The sequence below is a fragment of the Dryobates pubescens genome, chromosome 12 (genome assembly GCF_014839835.1).
Source record: "Dryobates pubescens isolate bDryPub1 chromosome 12, bDryPub1.pri, whole genome shotgun sequence".
Lineage (NCBI taxonomy): Eukaryota > Metazoa > Chordata > Aves > Piciformes > Picidae > Dryobates > Dryobates pubescens.
Genome location: NC_071623.1, coordinates 91,244 through 108,606, shown reverse-complemented (window position 1 = coordinate 108,606; position 17,363 = coordinate 91,244). Strand labels below are relative to the sequence as shown.

The 17,363-nt window shown below is 43.7% G+C and overlaps 1 protein-coding gene across 1 annotated transcript in view; it reads left to right on the top strand.

Annotated features, from left to right (window-relative positions):
• The first annotated feature begins 593 nt into the window (after window positions 1-593).
• The window catches only part of ARL13B (ADP ribosylation factor like GTPase 13B), a 51,875-nt gene continuing 35,105 nt past the window's right edge, over window positions 594-17,363 (top strand). The window contains exons 1-4 of the mRNA XM_009897409.2: window positions 594-811; window positions 4,988-5,111; window positions 8,982-9,052; window positions 11,974-12,223. Of these exons, the coding sequence (XP_009895711.2) occupies window positions 5,053-5,111; window positions 8,982-9,052; window positions 11,974-12,223 (380 nt within the window). The 5' untranslated portion in view covers window positions 594-811; window positions 4,988-5,052. The remainder of the gene's footprint in view (window positions 812-4,987; window positions 5,112-8,981; window positions 9,053-11,973; window positions 12,224-17,363) is intronic.

Sequence of the window (17,363 nt, the reverse complement as noted above, 5' to 3'; positions counted from 1 at the left end):
TCAGCGCTCTGTCCTCGCTCTTTCAAACCTAATTGGTTGATCCTCCACCAGCACGAAGGGTGGCGCCTTCTCCTATTGGCTGGCCCCGGGCCCGCCCTCTCGCGCTTCTTCCGAGCGCTGCTTGTAGCGCGTCCTCACGCTCCGTGTCTGCTAACAATTTTGTCCCTTTCCGCTTTTCGTTAGGGGTAACTAGGGGTTACTGGCCCGCCTGCGCGTCCCCACAGCCTCGGAGGTCTGGGTTTCGGCCAATGAACGGCTTCACGTTAGCCGAGTGCGGGGCACGTGACTCACGAACTGCCGTTTCGGGCGTTGCCGCCTCCTTCTGCTCCCCGCCTGTGGTCGCGGCCTCCTGTTGCCCGGGGCAACGCTAGTCCCGCTGGCCTCCGCCGCGGCGGGGACGGGCAGTGCGGTGCGAAACACCCTAGGGCGCGGGCGGGCAACGAGGGCCCGTTAGCGCACAGACTGCGTGGCCTCATCGCCTCGCGCCACTGCGGAGCGACCGGTAAGGGCGGGGACAGGGGCCGCGCAGTTGCTGGTGTGAGGCAGTTGTACGATTTGTCCCGGTCCGGCCCGGCTCTGCCCTGCCCTGCCCGTGCCTGATTTACCAGAAGCGCCATGTGCGGCGGGGTGCCGGTGGTGCCGCGGTAGAGGAGAGAGGAGAGTCTGGCAGCTCGGATCAGACCTGAAGCTGTCGTGCTCCGTGGTACGGCAAGGTGTCTTCTGGTCGCTGCGGTGGAAGGTCGCTCCGCCAGTCTCGGGCCCAGCTTCTTGCAGCCCGCCTCCGGTCTCGCCATATAAATAAAACGTGTTGGTATGTGTCTGACACGCAGATTGTGTGTGGCAAGTCTGCGTCTAAGTCTTTGAGCAACCGAGCATAGATTTTTCTCTGAAATGTTTGGTTTATAAAACATAGAATGTACCCTTACAGTGGACGTGTACAGAGTACAAAGGAACCAAAGTTTGGATTTTAGGGCTGCTTCTTTTTTTTTAAATGTAAGGAGGGTAGGAATGTGAGTGGAAAATGCAGGAATTCACTTGAACTGCTAGTTTTCTAGTAACTTCTTTACAGAACAACCAGTGGTCGTAGAACCACTTCACTCTTTCAGGATGCTACAGTTCTCACTTGAACTGCACCTGTTAAGCACACTGCAATTTTGGCAGGGACGGTGATGTTCAGATTTTTGTAGAATATGCTGCCTTCACTGCTCAATCACTGTTCATTGCTGTTCATAATCTAACACAATATAGTGTGTTCTTAAAATTCAGACAAGTCAGACAAAAAACATCACAGTAGGAAGTTAAACTTTGTGAGGAGGGTGAGCTTTAAATGATTTGTTTAGTTATGTTTTAGATAAAGTGAAAGCTTGATATGACTGAAAAAGTTCTCTATCATAGCAGAAGCTTAATGTAGAGTTGAGAGTGAAATGGGTAAAAGGTGCTTGTATTGTACTGTTATATGGAAGGATACAAACTTATCAGATAATTTTGGATGTTGAATTTGCAAATGCCCAGTACTTTGTATCATATAGGCGCTGCTCAGTAGCTCTTGGAGTGTTAATGTGGTACTCTCCATCTTCCTCCTGTTTTCCCTGAGATCCCATCAGTTGGGGTGGGCTGCCTTGGTTGTGTGCCCTCCCAGCCTCTTTTTCTTTGTAGTACATTTTTGCTTTTGTGTAGAAGTGGGATCTTTTGAAATTCTTAGTCCTTGGACCTGCTACCTGCATGGTATACTGTTTTAAGAGCATGTTGGTTTTGCATCACCTCAAGAAGCATAAAGAGTTCAAGATGACAGATGCAGTATCTGGAACAACTTCTGAATGCTGTTAATGCAACATACTACATGTTCCATACATATTTCAGAGATCAAAATAGCATCACACTCCAAATATAACATAATGTTTCCAAAACTACACAGTGTGATTAGTCTCTCTACCATTATTTTCTTAGTGGTACTGAATGGCTATTCCTCCTATAGTAGCACGTTTGGGAAATACATTCTTATTTGTCACCTCCTGCCCAACCCCCCTTATGGTTTTGTATTTAAACAAGATGCCTTTGATATGACATAGTTGTCTTCACTCTTTAACAGGTTTTCTTTGTGAATCTCATTTTAATGCTATGGGCCTTGTCTGTACTTTAGAACACTTTCCTGACAATTGATAAAGCTTGACAATCTATAATCCGGGATGGGAATTGTTCCGTGATGATGCTGAGACACTGAAAATGTTATGGCCAGTGCATTGTGCATTGAGCTGTTATATTTTGCAGAACTAGCTGAAAGTCTTCAGTAGCTATATTCTTAAGGTTTGCTTTTTTGGTACTTGCTCGTGGGTTGGGGAATGTGCCATACTCCACTGCATGTGGAGTTTTTAGATTATTTTTTGTAGCTCAAGTTTAGTGCTTGTAATAGTTTTAATCATTTCGCTTTCATTTTTAGGAACTTCTTTGTACTTCATACACTAACCTCTTCTGTGGAAAAGCTATGCTCATGTGGTCTTGTATCGGTTGCTTCTGCTGTGGGAGAAATCTGACCTGTTTCTGGCACTGAATGATGGCAGATCCACACAAAAGCATCTCTGAATGCAGCAGCTTTGTAATATCAGGAGGCGTTCTTAGATATAACCTGTATAAATTAGCCAGACCACCATAGTTTATTTGGGACAAAATATGTTTGTTAGGGATATTTCCCCTTTTTTGTCTTTTTTCCACTTTTATTGGTCTAGATTGGGAAGATGACAATTTTGGAAAGTTCAATTTTCTGTATAACTTGAAATCATTATAGTCTGAGGTTAGTTGTAAATTAAAATGTGAAAGTAATTTATTTTTGAAAATAAATTTGAGAAAAAAGCTTTAGGAAATTTGCCATGGTCATTCAGACTGTCACTGTTCTTTGTTAATCTGCTTGTGGAGGCAAGTTAGCAGTAGGGAATATCTGCATACATCTCAGCTCTTCTCATATGAATCCAGTTGGGTTAAAACTTAAGCTGCTGGTAACAATGGATCAAGATGATACATGCCTGTGAGCTGAGGTGGTAGTACACACTCCTTCTGCAATGGTTGTGATAATCTCTGGAGAAGAGATTGGTATGTCATTAACCACGTTTCATGATTTATGCATGGGTATTATTCCCAAGGCTGGCCAAGCCTCTTCTTCAAATAAGAACCGTTGATGACTTTGTCTCCATCTCTGGAAGTGGTCACCCCAGGCTGGGAAGGTGGCATGTTGGACTACTGGGTGCCAAGACTCACTTGGGTTGAGTCACAGCCTAGTTCCTCAGAAGGCACATCCTCCTTTACTTTGTCATTCTTGCTGTACGGTTCCTGTGACGTACAACTCAAATCAATGGTTATTTTCCCCCAAGTTTAAATCTTCTTCAGATACACACTGGATTTCACCATCTTTCCACAGTACCTACCAAATCCACTTGAGCAAACATAGTCCCACAAATGGCTTTGCTTTTTCAGGGGAGGGGCAATCTAAACAGCCTTTTCCACAAGCAGTGGACTCTAATACACAGTAATGTAAGCAAGCTCAGTGACCAGCACAGGAGCATGCCAATTAACAACTATAATGTGCTCAGATCAAAGCTGTTACTGTCATTAGCCCCATGTTGGCACTGAGAAGGGCTGTGGTGGGTTAGTCCTGCCTGATAGCTAAACACTCACCTAGTGAGGTACTCATTTCCCCCTTACATGGGATAGGGTGATGATGGAAGATGAGAAGACATGAGGGCAGTTTGGCAGGGAAAGAAAAGGCTTCATGCTTGAGTGGAGTAGAAAGAGGAGCTAGTGACTACTTCCCATCAGTGTGCAGATATTCAGCCACTTTCTGTAAAGCAGGGCTTCAGCATGCTTAATAGTTGCTAGCAAAGACAAATGCAGTAACCATGAACTCTCCATCTTCCTCCTGTTTTCCCTGAGATCCCATCAGTTGGGGTGGGCTGCCTTGGTTGTGTGCCCTCCCAGCCTCTTGCTTATCCTAGCCTACTGTCCTTTGCAATAATACAGGAGCAGGTCGGAGTGGGAAGGAGCCCTCAGTGCCTTGATGCTGTGCAAGCACTGTTAGCAGCAGCAGTTTAGCCAAAAGTAGAATAGCAAGCATGGCATACAGACTGCTGTCAGAAAAAGAAGAGCCAGGCTCTGTACATCATCACGTCATCCTTCTGGGCAGGTTATGAATTTGCACTCGTGAAGTAAAATCGCCACACGCTTGCTGGTGAAAGGCCTTTACCTGAACAGCTGCTGCTGGTCATAATAGGATTCTTATAGCTGAATAACTAAGGGAATTTTAAAGCTTTTCCATCTTTGTACATTTGTGTGGTTTGTGTAAACTTTACTGTTTCATATCTAAGTGTACATATAAAGAAATAAATGTGCCAATGTTATTCCAGTCATAGTTTGTTCTCCATTTCCTTTTCTGGCTTGAAGAGCACAAATTAGTGACAGTTACTCGGTATTATGTTCCCAGTTCCTCAAAGTTTCCTTCTTATGGGCTCTATTTGTGGAGAAAAAAAAAAGTTAATATATTTAGCAGGTAGAACATTCTTTGCTTGTTATGTCTTACCTTGTTATGTTCTTACATACTTGAAATTGTTCCTTATTTTCTGTCAGCAGAGCTGTGAGATGTATTAGTGAAGCAAGCACTGGAATTTCATAGCTTGATGTGTCTTACTGCTCTAACTGGCAGATTTCCTTCTGTGGTCTTGCATTAATATAATTTATAAATACTGTGCTGTTGCAGCCCAGATAATGTAAAATAGGGGAGATGAAGTGGGGAGGATGGGAAAGTGAAAGACACAATGCAACTGTGATAGGGCTTACCAAGTATGACGTACACTGAATAGACAGACTGCTGGGGATGTGGCTTGCCTTAGATAGATGTAGGGGCTAACTGTGCATTTCCTTTTTATTTTTGCTTTGTGGTGTGTTTGTTTTGGGGTTGTTTGTTTGTTTGTTGACATCTGATCCTCTGCAATCTTCCTTCCAGGGTTGTTCTGGCCTGCCCACGTTGTTTCTCTAGCTTTTGTGGCTCTGAATGGCTAGTGAAGAGGAATGTTCAGTCTAATGGCCAATTGCTGCAGCTGGTTAAAACGATGGCAGGAACCTGTTAGGTAAATATATGGAAACATTTTACATTTCTGTGCTGCCCTTCATAAACTGTATTTCATTTTCTTAAGAGTTTCTCTTTGCTATATAAGATTATTGCATAACTTTTGATTTCAAGACAAAATCCTTAATTTTTTTCTCCAAGAGAGAATCAATATGTCTTCTGAACTTAAAAAGGAAGTGTTTGTTGTCTCTAAATCAGGTATTTTTTTCCTGACTTTAGGAAAGTACAAAGTTCAAAATGCTGTCCTTCCTCAAGTTGAACATTATAGGGTGATGCTAGAATGTTTATGTAAATTTGATTTGATGTTTGGCTTATTGAGCTAGTTTTTGCATTTTGAGATTCCAAAGTGTAATGTATTAAGACACTTTGTTGTGAAGAGTAGACCATAACCTCAGTTGTCTTACTGTTGTCTGAGCACCTTAATACTGCATTTTGTGAGTAGCCATTCTCACCTATGTAATTCCACTATTCTCATTTGTTTCTGTCACATCTACTTTGCATCCTTCATCCTTTTCCCTCCAATTCATAGAGATGCACAGGCAGTGCATAGTTTGCTTCAAACTATGGGGAAAGGAAATAAAGGGTACCTCACACGTTTTTTGTACTTCACACTTGTAGGAGAATCTTGCTCTTCAATGCAACTGAATGTGCAGCTGATCAAAGAGATCTATTGCAATGGTCTTTCTGTTTGATGGTGGTTTTTTTCCTCAGAGGTTTTTGGGCCTTCTGAAAGAATTTGCATAAATTATACTTAACATACAATGAAGCTATTATAGTTTTAAGGCTGGAGGTAACTGTTTTAGTATCCCTTCACCTAAAGGAGCATACAACTGAAAAAATTCCTTTCACTCCTGAGTCATTGTGAGTAGGAGAAACAATTGAAGTGCACACATAGATAAGCTTTTACTTACTGTTCTACTTAAAATCTTTCCTTGTATAAATTCTAACCCATGTACCCTTTGTTAATATATTGTACATACCACTGGTTTGTACGTTTGCAGCCCAGTTTGCTCCTGCTTGAAACAAAGGCGTGATGAGTATCGGTGTTGCTGATTTACAGCATCTGACACAAGTGTTTTATCACAGTATCACCAAGGTTGGAAGAGACAGTATCACAGTATCACAGTATAACTGAGATTGGAAGAGACCCCAAGGATCATCGAGTCCAACCTGTTTTGACAGACCTCATGACTAGACCATGGCACCAAGGGCCACGTCCAATCTCCCCTTGAACACCTCCAGGGACGGTGACTCCACCACCTCCCTGGGCAGCCCATTCCAATGACAAATGACTCTCTCAGTGAAGAACTTTCTCTTCACCTCGAGTCTAAACCTCCCCTGGCACAGCTTGAGACTGTGTCCCCTTGTTCTGGTGCTGGTTGCCTGGGAGAAGAGACCAACCCCTTCCTGGCTACAACCACCTTTCAGGTAGTTGTAGAGAGCAATGAGGTCACCCCTGAGCCTCCTCTGCTCCAGGCTAAACAATCCCAGTTCCCTCAGCCTCTCCTTATAGGGCTGTGCTCAAGGCCTCTCCCCAGCCTTGTTGCCCTTCTCTGGACACGTTCAAGTGTCTCAATGTCCTTCCTTCCTAAACTGAGGAGCCCAGAACTGGACACAGGACTCAAGGTGTGGCCTAACCAATGCAGAGTACAGGGGCACAATGACCTCCCTGCTCCTGCTGGCCACACTATTCCTAATGCAGGCCAGGATGCCATTGGCAATCTTGGCCACCTGGGCACACTGCTGGCTCATGTTTAGGCGGGTGTCAATCAGCACCTCCAGGTCCCTCTCTGTTTGGCAGCTCTCCAGCCACTCCGACCCCAGCCTGTAGCTCTGCATGGGGTTGCTGTGGCCAAAGTGCAGCACCTGGCACTTGGACTTGTTAAATGCCATGCCATTGGCCTCTGCCCATCTGTCTAGTCGGTCGAGGTCCCTCTGCAGAGCCTTTCTACCCTCTAACTGACCAACATCTGCTGCTAACTGGAGCAAATTTGCTGATGAGTGACTCAATCCCCTCCTCCAGATCATCAATGAAGATATTAAAGGGGATGGGGCCCAGCACTGATCCCTGGGGGACACCACTGGTGCCTGGCCGCCAGCTGGATGTGGCACCATTCACCACCACTCTCTGGGCTCAGCCTCCAGCCAATTCCTAACCCAGCACAGAGTGTTGCTGTCCAAACCACAAGCTGACAGCTTAGACAGCAGTTTACTGTGGGGGACAGTGTCAAAGACCTTGCTGAAGTCCATGTAGACCACATCCACAGGCCTCCCCATGTCCACCAGACGGGTCACCTGATCATAGAAGGAGATGAGGTTGGAGAGGCAGGACCTGCCCTTCCTAAATCCATGTTGGCTGGGCCTGAGCCCTTGGCCATCCTTCAGGTGCGCAGTTATTGCTGCCAGGATAATCTGCTCCATCAGTTTCCCTGGCACTGAGGTCAGGCTGACTGGCCTGGAATTTCCAGGTTCCTCCATCCGACAATTCTTGTGGATGGGGACCACACTGGCCAGTTTCCAGTCATCTGGGACCTCTCCAGTGAGCCAGGACTGGATATACTGTATAGTGTTGTTCAGATGTACTGGTTGAGATAGAAAAAAATTTCTAATATAGACACAACTTTGAGGCAGAGAGTCAGTAAAAATACAGAGGAAAGGAAATGAAATCACAGAAATTGTTGGAATACATACATAGAATACATAGAATAAACCAGGTTGGAAGAGACCTTCAAGATCATCGCGTCCAACCCATCAACCAATCCAACTCCGCCCAAGCAACTAACCCACGGCACCAAGTACCCCGTCAAGTCTTCTCCTAAAAACCTCCAGTGATGGTGACTCCACCACCTCCCCAGGCAGCCCATTCCAATGTGCAATCACTCTTTCTGTATAGAACTTTTTTCTAACATCCAGCCTGTATCTCCCCTGGCGCAGCCTGAGACTGTGTCCTCTTGTTCTGGTACTGCTTGCCTGGGAGAAGAGACCAACATCCGTCTGTCTACAACCTCCCTTCAGGTAGTTGTAGAGAGTAATAAGGTCACCCCTCAGTCTCCTCTTCTCCAGGCTAAGCAACCCCAGCTCCCTCAGCCTCTCCTCATAGGGCTTATGTTCCAAACCCCTCACCAACTTTGTTGCTCTTCTCTGGACTCGTTCCAGCAAGTCAACATCCTTCCTAAACTGAGGGGCCCAGAACTGGACACAGTACTCGAGGTGCGGCCTAACCAGTGCAGTGTACAGGGGCAGAATGACCTCCCTGCTCCTGCTGGCCACACTGTTCCTGATGCAGGCCAGGATGCCATTGGCCCTCTTAGCTGCCTGGGCACACTGCAGGCTCATGTTCAGTCTACCGTCGACCAGCACCCCCAGGTCCCTCTCAGCCTGACTGCTCTCCAGCCACTCTGACCCCAGCCTGTAGCTCTGCATGGGGTTGCTGTGGCCAATGTTCAGAACCCGGCACTTGGATGTGTTAAATCTCATGCCGTTGGACTCTGCCCATCTGCCCAGCCTGTCGAGGTCCCTCTGCAGAGCCTCTCTACCCTCCAGGAGACCCTGACCACACCAAAGAAGCACATACCTTTTATTTCAGCAGGCAAATACAAGTTGAAAGCAAAATTATTGTCTCATATGAAACATAGAGCACAATATTAGTCTTCTCATTTCATACTCCGTTCTGGCAGATAGTTTGACCTATTGAGCATCAGCTACACAGTCATAACACTGCCTGCTGCTTGGTGTTTTGATACATGTTCTTTCTACTATTTATGTTGCTGTGCCATATTAAAAAGTTACAAAATAAGTGATGTCTGTCTAGAGGTAAAAAAGGATTTGAAATATTTTTGTTGGTTTTGTTTTGTTTTGTTTTCCTATGGAGGAAGGTGACACTAATAATGGTGGGTCTTGATAATGCTGGTAAAACTGCTACAGTCCGAGGAATTCAAGGAGGTAAGCAATTAATTTGTTTATAATCTAATTAAAAGAAAGAGTACAATTACTAATTTTCCGTAATTTTAATCTAAAAAGTATTGCTTCATCTCTTAGTTTACCTTTCTCACTCATATGGCTGAAGGAAAATTGTGGTAGTTTTGCATTGAAAAGTAGTACAAAAGTGGTTTGCCAAAGTGAGCATTCCACAGGTCCTGTTCTGTGAAGAGCTGCAGATGAGAAAGATAAGGAGACCTTATCTCTGAAACATAAAGATCCTGATTTTTAACATCAAGCAAGTAATTTTAAGATAACTTAAAGTAGGTGCTCCCAGTCATGTACTTTATGCTCAGAGAAGTAGCAGAGCAAACTCTGCGTTTGCTTATTTGCCACTGTGCTCAACATTGTGTTGAGCTAACATAGAACAAGTCAGTGGTAATTCAATGAGGTTGCTACCATGCTCTTACATCTTTTTTCAAGTGTAACGGTATTGTGTAGAGGCAAGGTAGATAGTATATAAAGAACTGCTTCTCAAGGCATTGCACCCTGTAGTATTAGAGGCCTTAGTCCACGGAGGAAATAGTCTGTCAAGGCATTTAATTATCTTAGATGGGAAACACCAAGTCCAAATGTTCAAAGTGCCTTGGTGTTTGTGTGTCTAGAATTGGCTACAGAATTGTTAACTGTGCAAAATGCTACATTGCAACAAAGTCTCTTCTGAGCATCATAACCTATTTTTGGACTAGAATAAGGGTTTTTCAGTAGTTCCAATAGGAAGTAACAGGGTAACTACAAGCAAGCCATCTGTTTACATCAGCTGCTTCAAGTGAAGGTCAGTGTAGGATAAAAACTTTATACAAAAATCAGTATTGTAAGAACATGTGATGATGAAAAGGTTCAAAAGGAGAAACTGCGTGTGTATATATATAAGATGAAGGATGGTTCTAGTAATACATATATTATTTATCACCAGAAAAAATGCTGCCAATTTTCTATACACTTAATTCAGTAACAAACCACTCAATTTTGGAGGGTACTTTGCACCATCCAGTGGCACATTCAAGCAGGATATAATTTGAGATAAAATTTGTGCTTATGAAAGCAAAAAGTCTGTAGTGTTTTTTTAATTTTCCTCTTGTGAGATTCCTTTCTAAATAACTTTAATCTTGTGTAATAACAAGAGTGCACTTGGTAGTTATCTGACAGACTTGGAGACTCCACCTTGACTTTCTGTTTATCCATGTTATGTAAATTCACAGACTTGCTAAAGTGTGAATAAAGTTATGAATGTTCTCTCATTTATATTCCTGAATCTTTGCACTGAAAATGTGTTTCATTATTTGGCCATCTGCTCTGTATCAAAATCAACTTTAATGGCATTATTAGCTATATTCCACTTTTTTGTAAAAAAATGGGATAAAGATAGAATAGAATAGAATAGACCAGACCAGGTTGGAAGAGACCTTCAAGATCATTGAGTCCAACCTATCATCCAACACCACCTAATCAACTAAACCATGCAACCAAGCACCCTCTCAAGTCTCCTCCTGAACACCTCCAGTGATGGTGACTCCACCACTTCCTGGGGCAGCACATTCCAATGGGCAATCACTCTCTCTGTGTAGTGTATTTCTACAGGGAAACTACAGAGAGAAGGTCGTTCTGACTTCTGTGACTGTTTCCCAGGGCTTGAGTATTGCTTAACTTAGTAAGCAGTTACCATTTTTTTTCTTTAACAGGATCCGCAGAGATTAAAACCTTCAGTTTGACTTTAGGATTGATAAACCCAGTATGTCTGGCTGTGCACCAAACAGCCTATAGGAGAAGACTGCAGTTAAAATGGCTGAGGTTTTGCAGAAACCAAGTATATTTAAATTCTTAGGACTCTTAAACCTAGGCAGATCAACATCACCAAAGTCATACCTGCCAAACAGAGCTGCAGCAAGTATGGCAGACCCTGGTGTTACATGATGACTGTTATTGGAAACCTCACTATACAATAGGAGGAGATTTTTCAGCAATATCCCTTTACATTCAGCACCATCAATAATTTTTGCCCTTAACCAACACTCCTGTTGACGTGTTTCTGTCTTGTAAGAGCACATACTTACGGTTCACAGTGCAGAGCACTCTTCAAAATAAAATCTGCTGTGGTTTGAAGCTGTGGTTTTTCATAAATGGAGGTCCTGGATGCTTCTTTACTGAAGTCTTAGCTTAACTGTTCTGGCCAAGAAATCTGTTCTGAATGCCCATCTTGGCTTTGGGTGAAGGATTCTCTCAAAAAGGAATATGGTAGCAGAAGGCTGGCGGTGATTAGCTTCTGTGCTCCTCTTCAGAGCTTAGTGTTTCTTACTATGCCTTCATTTCTTCCTCTCAACAAGTTGAATTTTACATGTGTTTCCTCTGTCTTGTGCTACAAAGCTCCATACAACTGTTGCAGAGATCCAGTTGAGTAACACCTGCGGAGACAGCTTAGTGGTGCGAGATGACTATAGATTTTGGTTTTGGTTTTTTTGACATCTGGGAAGGGAGACAGCAAGCAGAAGTATTAAAGCTATAGATGGCAAACTTAAAACCAGAAAATTCAGATGGGAGCATTGGTGGTGAGGGGGAAAGTGAAAAGTGCAGTATGCTGAACACCACTGCAATTTAACTGTGGTGTTAAATATGATAAATTGCATTTTTTGCTCTTATTATCTCCGTCCCCTGGTGCTGCTGTCTGCGTTAAGGTGAAGTAGCTGAGAGATGAGTGTATTAATTTGAAATTACCTCAGGAGAGGGAAAATCCTGACATAAAAAATACGTGGTTAGCAGTATGGTGTCAATATGGTGTCTGCTCTGTATTTTTCAGCTATGAGTCTTGCAACACAAATCACAAAATAAACCCCTCTTTAAATAACTTAAGATGCTTTTCAATAATGTCTGTCTTTGAACTCCGACAGAGTCTCCCGAAGATGTGGCTCCAACAGTTGGATTTTCCAAGATTGACCTTAAACAGGGGCGGTTTGAAGTCACTATCTTTGATTTAGGAGGTGGAAAACGAATTCGAAATATCTGGAGAAACTACTATGCTGAGTCCTATGGTGTAATATTTGTTGTGGACTCCAGTGACATTGCAAGAATGGAAGAAACAAAGCAAGCCATGATAGAAGTCTTAAACAGCCCTAAGATATCAGGAAAACCTGTTTTAGTGTAAGTAATATTAATGAATCTTCTCCTAATAATCTGGAAGTTTGTGAATTCTAACCTTCAATACACTTTCTAAGGAAATATTGATGTATAGTTTAGTATAACCATAAGTATAAAGTACACTAACAGTTCTACAGTATTTATGAAGTATATATTTATGAGAGTATTAGTATCATACTACTGAAAAAACCTTCTCTGCCTTCCCTCTTCAGTTTTACATGGCGGTATACTGAATCCATTCACTGCATCTGACATTAGATCTTCTGTAGTCGTTCTCAGACGAATTTATTTTTCTTCTCTCATTAACAGTGGAAATATAAGAAGTGTGGTTGGGTTTTTTTAAAACTTTAAAAAATTATAATATTACTTGACATAGTACGAGGTAGACTTTGCAAGTTTGGCATGGCAATGTGGGGTAAAAATAGGTTACTATTTATTCCTACATTAATTACTTAAATTGTAAATGGTTTATTGTATTTTGCAGTACCTGGAATCTCTCAGCACTAACTTGCTCACTTAACACATGGTGGTGCTGCTGATACGTGATCAGCAAAATCTTTAGTTAAAGAAGGCTGACTTCAATAGTACGTGGTGTGTGCTTTTATTTCCGTGCTTTAATTAGAGACAGTTAAAGTTTCAAAAGGCTGGAGATAGTCACAGAACACACAGACTCATGAACATCTCTGCTTAGAAATACTGGAAATAACATTTTGTTAACTTTAGCCACACAGAAGGTCCTTGTGGACAAATGATGAAGCAATCTATAGGCAGCTTAAGGCTGTCTCAAGATCTCCTGACCTTGTCCTCATGGGCAACTTCAACCTGCCTGACATCTGCTGGGATCTCAACACAGCAGAGAGGAGACAGTCTAGGAGGTTCTTAGAGTGCATGGAGGACAGCTTCTTATCCCAAGTGCTGCGTGAGCCTACCAGCGGCAAGGCTATGCTTGACCTCCTCTTCACCAACAGGGAAGGGCTGGTGGGGATGTGGTGGTTGGAGGCTGTTTAGGGGCCAGCGACCACGAGAGAATTGAATTTTCGGTATTCGGTCAAACTAAGAGGGGCAGCAAGAAGACCTCCACTCTGGACTGCCAGAGGGCAGACTTCAGGTTGCTCAAGGAAATAATTCAGAGGGTTCCTTGGGAAAAAGCCCTTAAAAATAAAGGGGTCCAGGAGGGCTGGACCTGCTTCAAGGAAGAACTGATGAAGGTGCAGGAGCAGGCTGTGCCAATGTGCTGGAAGATGAGCTGCCGGGGCAGACGGCCAGCCTGGTTGGGTAATGAACTTTTAATAGAACTAAGGGAAAAAAGAGGGTGTATCATCTTTGGGAGAAAGGTGAGGCAACCCATGGAATGTTTAAGGATGTAGCCAAATCATGCAGGAAGAAAATTAGGGAGGCAAAAGCACATTTGGAGCTTAGACTGGCCTCTGCTGTGAAGGACAGCAAAAAGTCCTTCTATAAATATATTAATAGCAAGAGGAAGGGCAGGGACAACCTCCATTCCTTGTTTGACATGGAGGGAAATGTTGTATCACAGGATGAGGAAAAGGCAGAGGTACTTAACACCTTCTTTGCCTCAATTTTTACTATCAGGACAGAACGTCTACCAGACAGCTGGCCTGCAGAGCTGGCAGAAGGAGCCAGGGAGCTGCATAGTTTCCCTGTGTTCCATGAGCAAGTGATTGGAGCTCTCCTCAGGAGCTGGCAGATGAGCTGGCCAAGCCACTGTCCATAATTTTTAATCAGTCCTGGCTCACTAGAGAGGTCCCAGATGACTGGAAGCTGGCCAACGTGGTACCCATCCACAAGAAGGGCCGGTTGGATGAGCCAGGGAATTACAGGCCTGTCAGCCTGACCTCAGTGCCAGGCAAGATTATGGAACAGGTCATCCTGAGTGCAATCACACAGCACTTAGAGGATGGCCAAGGGATCAGGCCCAGCCAGCATGGGTTTAGGAAGGGCAGGTCCTGCCTGACCAACCTGATCTCCTTCTATGATCAGGTGACTGCCTGGTGGATGTGGGGAGGCCTGTGGATGTAGTCTACCTGGACCTCAGCAAGGCCTTTGACACCGTCCCCCACAGCAAACTCCTGGCCAAGCTGTCAGCCCATGGCTTGGATGGGAGCACACTGCGATGGGTTAGGAACTGGCTGGAGGGCCGAGCCCAGAGAGTGGTGGTGAATGGTGCCACAGCCAGCTGGTGGCCAGTCACTAGTGTTGTCCCCCGGGGATCAGTGCTGGGCCCCATGCTCTTTAACATCTTTATTGATGATCTGGACGAGGGCATTGAGTCCATCATCAGTAAATTTGCTGATGACACCAAGCTGGGGGCAGGAGTTGATCTGCTGGAGGGTAGAGAGGCTCTGCAGAGGGACCTGGACAGGCTGGACAGATGGGGAGAGTCCAACGGCATGAGATTGAACACATCCAAGTGCCGGGTTCTGCACATTGGCCACAACAACCCCATGCAGAGCTACAGGCTGGGGTCAGAGTGGCTGGAGAGCAGCCAGGTGGAAAGGGTCCTGGGGGTACTAGTTGACAGCAGCTGAACATGAGTCAGAAGTGTGCCCAGGTGGCTAAGAAGGCCAATGGCATCCTGGCCTGCATCAGGAATAGTGTGGCCAGCAGGAGCAGGGAAGTCATTGTGCCCTGTGCTCAGCACTGGTTAGGCCACACCTTGAGTCCTGTGTCCAGTTCTGGGCCCCTCAGTTTAGGCAAGATGTTGAGTTGCTGGAAGGTGTCCAGAGAAGGGCAACAAAGCTGGGGAGGGGTTTGGAGCAGAGCCCTGTGAGGAGAGGCTGAGGGAGCTGGGGTTGCTTAGCCTGGAGAAGAGGAGGCTCAGGGGAGACCTTCTTGCTGTCTACAACTATCTGAAAGGAGGTTGTAGCCAGGTGGGGGTTAGTCTCTTCTCCCAGGCACCCAGCAGCAGAACAAGAGGACAGAGTCTCAAGCAGAGCCAGGGGAAGTTTAGGCTGGAGGTGAGGAGAAAGTTCTTCCCAGAAAGAGAATTGGCCATTGGAATGTGCTGCCCAGGGAGGTGATGGAGTCACCATCCCTGGAGGCCTTCAGGAGGGCATTGGATGTGGCACGTGGTGCCATGGTTTAGTTGTCATGAGGTGCTGGGTGATAGGCTGGACTTGATGATCTCTGAGGTCTTTTCCAACCTTATTGATTCTATGATTCTAAGTTTTGGCATCTCTCTTCTTGACTTTCATACATGTCTGTGGTACGGTTATTGTAGGAGCTAAGTGTCCTTGAAGAAATGATGTGATGTAATGGGTAGAATACATGCTGAATCATGAAGTACCTTTATCTAAATATCTCTAGTTTTTATCTTTTACGATTTTGGGGAAAAAATAACATATCCCAATTTGTATAACTGTGTATTTCATCCTGTAAGAAGATAATGTTGTTTATAACAACATTGCTTGGACTTACTTGGGCATAAAAAGAGAGTCTTTAGGGAGCGGAAGCAAAAAGGGCAAAAAGAAGTTGTCTGAGCAGCCAAGGATCAGGGTAGGATAGCTAAAGCACAGATAGAATTACATCTGGGTATGTACTTAGAGGGGAACAGGAGAGTTTTAATCATAAACATAATTTATAGGGAGGTGTGCAAATTAGGTGTGGGAAATTATAGCCACAACAAAGACTTTCCAGTACAATAATAGGTTCTTGAAAACTGTGTATATTTTGTTCTGGAGAATTAAAAAATCTAGGGGGGGTGGTGTTGGCTTGGTGTTTGTTTGTTTGTTTTGTTTTAATAACAGCTTTTCCCAGTAAATATACTTCTCCTATTTTTTCTTTGAATGAGAGACCATTTCCTCAGAATGTTTTTCTACTTTTTTTTCTCTGGAAAGCACTGGAAATTAATGTCAATTTATGTCACTGTATTTCCTCTTAGATCTCTTCTAATCATCATCAGCTTTATACTGTGAAAAATTCTAGCAAGACACCACCTTGAATTATCATGGGTAGATAGGTCTCATTTCACAGTGCAGCGCAGTGTGAGATGGAATCTTCATGATAGACCAAAGCAGAGTTGTAGTCACTGGCCCAGTCCTGCTTTTGCCATCTTTTCTATCCCACTTGTATAGCAGTGTGCCCTAGTCTTGCAGTGCACATCTATGTGTCAGCTCTGTGTTTTTGGAGGAGTAAGAAGACACATTGCTGATGGAAGTGAAGTTAAAGGGAAGATAACTTTTGCTTTTCATTCTCTCTGATACAGGAATGGGTAGTGAGCATGAGAACTATTCAGGGAGAAATGGAGGCCCAGTAGGCTGGAAAAAATACAGGCTGGATTGTGCAGTATAGTTACAAGATTGATACAAAACACTGTGTTGCAAGTAATGTGGGTATGTAAGAGATCTGATATTGTTCAGTGTGATACTTGCTTCAATTTAAATTGATACTGTGGCATCTTCTTATCTATTACCAGCCCCAGAAGTATCGCAGTATCATTTTAAGACAGTTTTCATACAGTGGTGATACTGACCATTAGTGACAAAATACTTGAAGAAGTTAAACTTTATATTTGGCATTTTTTATCTGTTTTTCCCCCTTTGTTTTGTGCTATTACTTTCCTTATCTTTGCATTGCTCAATACCTATTTATAACACTAAAATGCTTAAGTAGTTAATCAGTCTGTTATGTATGGGGAAATTGAATTGTAGAAAGCAAGAGATCTGGCAGTTCTTAGGTTCATGGGTTGATTCTTCTGTTGGCATCCTGAAGGTTTATATAGGTATGCAAAGCAAAATTTTCTTAGAATTTTTTTCCCTTTTGTTGGAAAGAAGGATTTAGACTTCATATTATATAGGCAAATACTGGTTTGGTTTGGTGTTGATTTTATGTTTGGGTTTTGGTTCGTTGATTTTGGGATTTTTTTGTGTGTTTTTTGCTTTGACACGAAACACATGCAAGAGGAAATACAAGTCTGTGTGCTGTGCCTGGTATTTTTATATCAGACATTGCTGGGCCAGTTGGTGGGGTGTTTGTGTGTTTGTTTGTTTGTAGTAGAAACTACTTTCAAACTATTACTTTGGTGATGAGGCGTTCTAGTTACTAATAGTTCACTTTTCTTACTAGAACAGAGGCAGCTCTACTTCAAGCAGTTCTTCTGTATAGCTAAGTAACTAAAGTAAAC